Source organism: Cyprinodon variegatus, unplaced genomic scaffold, assembly GCF_000732505.1.
Source record: "Cyprinodon variegatus isolate N-32 unplaced genomic scaffold, C_variegatus-1.0 Scaffold82, whole genome shotgun sequence".
NCBI lineage: Eukaryota > Metazoa > Chordata > Actinopteri > Cyprinodontiformes > Cyprinodontidae > Cyprinodon > Cyprinodon variegatus.
Genome location: NW_015150535.1, coordinates 832,887 through 839,048, shown reverse-complemented (window position 1 = coordinate 839,048; position 6,162 = coordinate 832,887). Strand labels below are relative to the sequence as shown.

Below are 6,162 nucleotides of genomic sequence, written 5' to 3'. Positions count from 1 at the left end.
CCAGTTTGACTGGCATCATTCATGAGCTTTTCCGTTGTGGGATAGTTTTTTACTGTTGACCCCACAAAATGTAAAGGGATAGTAGCTAAGAACAGAAGCTACAATTTAAGGTATTCAATTTCAGCTCTTACTGTTCACATAAAAGGTGAAGGAATAGGAGCTCGGAGCTTTAATTATGATGGACTTGGTTGCAGCAGTTGTTTGGTGTAGAATGGATAGAAAACCTCGTCTGGACCTTTTACTGAGACAATTAAACGACCCCCAATCCCCAGCTCCCTCCCAAAGGTATGTTGTTGCTGAACAACCCCATATCATTACTACACTACCACCGTGCTTATATTGATCTGTAGGTTTTAGGTAGGTTTCATTTTGTGTTCATGTCTTCCAGCAGTTTCCTCATTGCTTATTAAATTCCAAAGTTCTTCCCATGTTCTGCTATTTTTGCTTGTCCAGCTACTCTGTAACCCTAAGAGAATCATATTTAATACATGATTTAAGACCTCTACATCATCAGCTGTAAACTTTCACCTCTCATTATGTATAATTTTAATCATTTTTAATGTAACCTTTTTATAGGCGGCCTACTCCGAATCAGAACGATGGTGACCAATTGGAGGCCATGAACCTCTGCATGCATCTGGTTCATAACCTGAACACCTGAATCAGATTACTGATTCATTAGCAGTCCTCTTTAGCAATTTATATTTGTAATGAGGTAGTGTAGCCATGCAGAACACCACCCAATAAGACAGGTCTAGTTCTCTTCATCTTATTTCCTGCATCTTTTAGATGCATCCCTTCTCCAACACCCGAATCAAATAAAAAAGTCGTTCTCAGTTCTCTGCAGAGCTCAATGACTGCATGCCAATAAGGGATTCCATCTCTTTGTTTCAGCTGTGCTGGAGCAGGGATGCGTCTAAAAGTTGCAGGATGGTAGCTCTGCAGGACTGATTGGACACCCCTGGATTAGGCTGACATCTGGTGGTTTGCTCACTATGCTGCAATCAGAAGCTTACATCTGGTACTGGTTCTGTAAATCCTTTCTTTTCTGCCTCTAAATGTTCTTTGAATGTTATTCACACCTTTGGGTCAGCGGGGAGTGGTTCAGCGTGTCGTGCCTCCACAAAGCTCTGTGAACACCATCTCTTGTTGCCGCTCTGCTTACTCCATCTAAGGTTAAAACTGTGTCATCTCCTTGGCTGATTCCTTCATGGATGGTTCTCCATGACGGCTCAGCGGGCTCCTCTGTATAAGCCTCCGTCTTCTCAGCGGGGGTCTGGTCCACTTCAGCTCGCTTTAAAGTCTCCCGCCTCCTGTCGGGTGACTGAACCCAGGTGTCCACATAGTCTGCCCCCAGTGTCAGCATCCTCCAGGAGCCAAAGGTGGCTGAGCGGACCGCTGGTGGATGAAATTAAACATTTAAGAGTGGTTTTATGGACACAAAGAACAGCGACAGTGGAAAAGGAGAAAATATTCTTAATAATCTAACTTTTTCTTTTAAGTCAGACTTTTATCTCAGAATTTGAAGTAATTTGATAAAATTTTGTGAAGTGAATTTTGTTGCATTTTTGTTGAATGAATGGAAATAACAAAAGAAAGAAGTCCAGATATAAAACAGTGGAAAAACTTCTTTTAAAAAAGGTCTCCACAGTAACTATTCTGTTATCTAAATTCTTTTCATATTTAATTTTTTAAATTTATTTCCTTACATTTCTCTTTTTCAGACTGAGTTATGGAAATGGCATTCTTTTCAATTTGTATTTTACAGCTCACAATTGTTAATTAAGAATTGTATTCAAGTTTCATTGCTGGATTGCATTTTTTTTTTCCATTTCAATTTGCAAAACCTGTTTTTGTTCTTTTTTTTCTCAATATTCTATTTTTGCAAAATTCACTGCAACGGTGGAAAAAATTTCACTTCAAATCAAAATAAACAATTGTGATTTTCCAACTTTCATATCAAATTGGTGGTATTTCCTAGCTGCATGTTAGTTTACGGTGTTGGATAGTTGTGCAAATCAACACCACTGTTCAATATTACATCTAAAAAGTCTGTGGAAAAAAGTCATAACTCTAAGAATTATTCTTTCCATCATGGTCTAAATCTTTTTCTGTATTTTTTGAAAGGGAAATATTTCAAAATAGGCTTTTCTCTCATTTTTCCTCTAGCAGCCCTTTCTGATGATTAACATACATGAAACACTTTAATTCTGACAGAGACTATTTGCCTTTAACAAGAATTAATAAAACAAACAGTTTATTTATTCTTTTGACAAACTTTAATGTGGTATGTTTTTTTCTATTGAATGGATAGTTGAACTACTTGTTGATGATGATCTTACTTAATTTAGGCAATTTAATTTATGTTTTTGTTGGAAGAGATGCTCTCAGAAATAAGATTTATTTCAGTGGTAATTTGACAGTTAAACCCCTAGTATGATCCAAGTAGGATCCAGACACGAAAGGCAGACTGAAGTTTGCCGGAAGACAAACACCAGAAAAGGAAGAAAATAATTGATTTACAAAAAATGTTTGATTAATTCTTTAGCAAACAGGGACCTCTGTAGTGTGGGGGAACCATAAAGTGCCAGCCTGGTACCTCTTCCTCCTGCCTGGTGACACACCTCTGTGGGACGTCATCCTATCTTCAACAAACATGCTTCAAACATCCAATGGGGTTGTTCCGGTTACTCTGACATAAATATCCAAGCCGAATGCTGGGATCTGGACTGCAGGCCGGTTATTTCATCATCTACACCAGGCATCCCCAAAGACGGTCCTGGAGGTCGGCTGTCCTGCAGGATTTAGAGGTTTTCCTGCTCCAGCACAGCTGATTTACATTAATAGTTGATTAACAGGCGTTTGCTGAACTGCAATCATCAGAATCAGCTGTGCTAAAGCAGAGAAACCTCTCAAATCTACACCTTCAAGAATGGGAGTCAATCTCTGGTATACCTGTGGGGTAGTGAGCACTATCTATGCAATGAATCTTTGGATTACGATTTCCTCCCACAGCAACAACAAGCCTTGTTTCTCCAAGAAGTGAAATGCTGCTCCACATCATCACACTGCCTCCACCAAAATCTCTTTTGCAGAAAGGATTTGCCAATCTTTCATCGGCTAAACCTGGCCGCTCGACCCTGCAGATAAATCAGCTAAAACTTTCCTTTGTGTTCTTTTAAAAAAGCCTTAATTTGTGCACTTTTAGTGGAGCATGGAAAATCCACCATAACATTCTGTATTTTTAAATGATCTGGCTCCTGAATTCGGATTCTTAAACTGGTTCTAATGTACTATTTCATTATATTTCATTTCATCATCGTTTTTGGAACTTTATTCAATAAAATTTACATTTTACTATTGTTTTATGAATGCTTTATTTTTGTTGTCATTGACAGGTTGATCGCTACAAGGCTTTACCTCTTTAAACAAATGTCATAAATGAATAAGTAAAAGATAAGGGGAATATTTATTGCCAAGTAGGAGCAAAAAAGGTGATCTAATTCTAATTAAGTTGCTTTGTTGAGAAAATAAGATATCCAAAAGCATTTCTAGCAAGAAAATGATGCTGATGTTGTGTAACAGAAGGAACAACGTTAAACTGTTTAAGACGTATTAAAGCTGTCATAAAAAGGCTATAAAGTCTTCAGTAGCAGCAGGAATGGATATGAGCTCTTGTTGATAACTTAAAGGGTGTTTTTAAGTTTGTTTTAAGTTTATTTTACAGGCAAAATGCTGATTCTGCAGTGAGAAAGGCCATAATTTTAAGAGCGTATCCCTTTCAAGTTTTCAGATATGAGTAGATACAGTAAATAGGCAGCAGGACTATTTTTCTTTTAAAATGAATGATACAAAAATTTAAACATTTTCTGCCCTGATAGTACATTTGCGAAGGTTGCAAGTACCCGGTTCGATCCCCACAGCCTGCACTCTGGGTCTCTGAGCAAACACCCTGAACCTCAAACTGCTCCCCATCCGCCGCACAATGGCAGCCCACTGCTCCCCAAGGAGATGGTTTGAATGCAGAGGTAAATTTCTCCAGTGTGAGATTAATAAAGTTCAATAAAGATGCAGGAATATCCTGAAGACACAAGGAAAGTGAGGATGTTAAGAAAGGACCTGGACGTACCATAAACCACTGTGGATCTTCTCTCTGCCCATCTGGAGTTGTAGGGTACTGATCTCCTCATATCTGCTGGACTCTATAAGGTATCTCAGGTGTTTTAGGTGGTTCTCCTGACAGGAGGCTGCTGCACGGCACCAGAGGTACAAGACAAGAACAGAAACTTTTAGTTTTGTCCCCGACTTAGGAATGCGGAAAGCCTGCTTCCGGTCCTCCCAGTTAAGAAGCTGCTATCAGACCCTCCATCTTTAACGCTGAGGGAAAATTCTCTGAGTCAGTTAGCGGCTCTGTTCACTGGCAGTCAGGAAGGGAGCAATCATCGCTTAGTTTCCAAACCGCTAAAAGCTCTGCAGTTTTTTACTTCCTCATGTTTTCAACCCCCTGAATGCAAAAAACAAGCTTGTGTTTCAGACAACAGCTAACGGCATTCAAAGTCTAATTTTACAAAAATCAGCTGTCGTACACTAGAGTTTTATTTTAAACAAAATCATATCTTGCATTTTCAGGGCTCCATCTCTCGAAACAGGGTTTGCAGAAATCCAGAGTAAGTTCTGGAGTAAATTTCTGTAAATCATAGCTTTTCCGTTTGTTTTGTAATGTTTTGCAAATGGATATTCAAAGCAAATGTAACCCAGAAATGAAACTTTTTTAATCAAACTAAGGTTTTTGGGAGTAATTTTGCTGTTTTCTCAGATTTTTATTTGATTATTTTATTTCCCCCAATTTCATATCTTTATGCTTTACTTTTTCAAAGAATAATTTCACATATATATTATTTTTTCAAATTTTATATTTTTCTTATTTCAGGTTAAGATTTACGAAGTGCATTCTTGTCAAGTTGTGTTTTATAGATGACATTCTTTCCACTTTAAGCCAAATACAAATGTTTGCGCTCAACATGCACAGTGATGAATAAAAACGTTGCCGACGCCCATGAAGGTCAATAGAAAAGCCTCTTTGCTGCGCATTTAATAAAAAACAGTCCTTAGAAGTGGAGAGTATCTGCTCTGTAAAACACAATCCGAAAAAAATTTAATTCATAAAACTTAATCTGTAAAATAGATATATGAAAAATAAATTTTGAAAAAAATTTGAAAAACCTTTTTGATTCAATCTTTTCTCAAAGTTTCATTTCTAGATTGCATTTTTTTCTTTACAAATTTCCATTTACAAATTACGTTCTTTGTAACAATAATGGAAATAACTTCCCTCTATATCACCTTGAGTAAAATAATGAAAGGGTTGTTGTAAGATCATGGAGAGCCCTCTAAATGTGATTGGTTTATCTCCAAAACGTGAGGCAGCATCTGAGTTAACAATAAAATCTGAACTGCACTTAAACTGTTTTGTTCTAACTGAACTTTCAGATATAGCTAAACTATTGTCTTCATCTAAGCTTTAACTTGTATGTTAGATCCAATTCCAACCAGGTTATTTAAGATAGCATTCCCTTTGATCTCCTCCTTTATTTTAGATTTGATTAATCTATCTTTGTTTCAGGGATATGTAACTAAGACTTTTAAAGTAGCTGAAAAAAACCTTTAATTAAGAAAAAAACTCTTAAACCAGATGACTTGTTGAATTATAGACCTATATCCAATCTTCCTTTTTTATCTAAAATCTTTGATAAAGTAGTTGCCAAACAAGCGACCAACTCCACCATAATTAACATTTTGAAGAGTTTCAGTCTGGCTTTAGAGCTCATCATAGCACTGAAACAGCTCTGGTGAAAGTCACTAATGATTCTCATGGCCTCAGATAATCGACTTGTATCTGTGCTCATCCTGTTAGATCTAAGTGATACATTTATACATAGACTTGAACAGCACTAGGCTGGTTTAAATTTTATTTTTCTGACAGATTTCAGTTTGTTCTGTTGTCGGAAAATTTTATTTTTGTTCTTCCCTTCTCAGTATATTGATGTATGCTATGTATTCTCTAAAAATGTTTTTTTCTCAGCTAGTTTGTATCACTTGCAAGGCTACAAAATGTCTGAGTGGAAGATGGTTATAGACAAGACAAACCTTTTTCCCATAACA

General features: G+C 37.0%; 1 protein-coding gene across 1 annotated transcript in view; it reads right to left on the bottom strand.

Moving 5' to 3' along the window:
• The window catches only part of LOC107083739 (probable voltage-dependent N-type calcium channel subunit alpha-1B), a 270,890-nt gene extending 266,637 nt beyond the window's left edge, over positions 1-4,253 (bottom strand). Inside the window, exons 1-2 of the mRNA XM_015373178.1 lie at positions 4,130-4,253; positions 1,083-1,398 (exon numbers count right to left, since the gene is read on the bottom strand). Of these exons, the coding sequence (XP_015228664.1) occupies positions 1,083-1,398; positions 4,130-4,190 (377 nt within the window). The 5' untranslated portion in view covers positions 4,191-4,253. The remainder of the gene's footprint in view (positions 1-1,082; positions 1,399-4,129) is intronic.
• Positions 4,254-6,162: the final 1,909 nt, after the last annotated feature.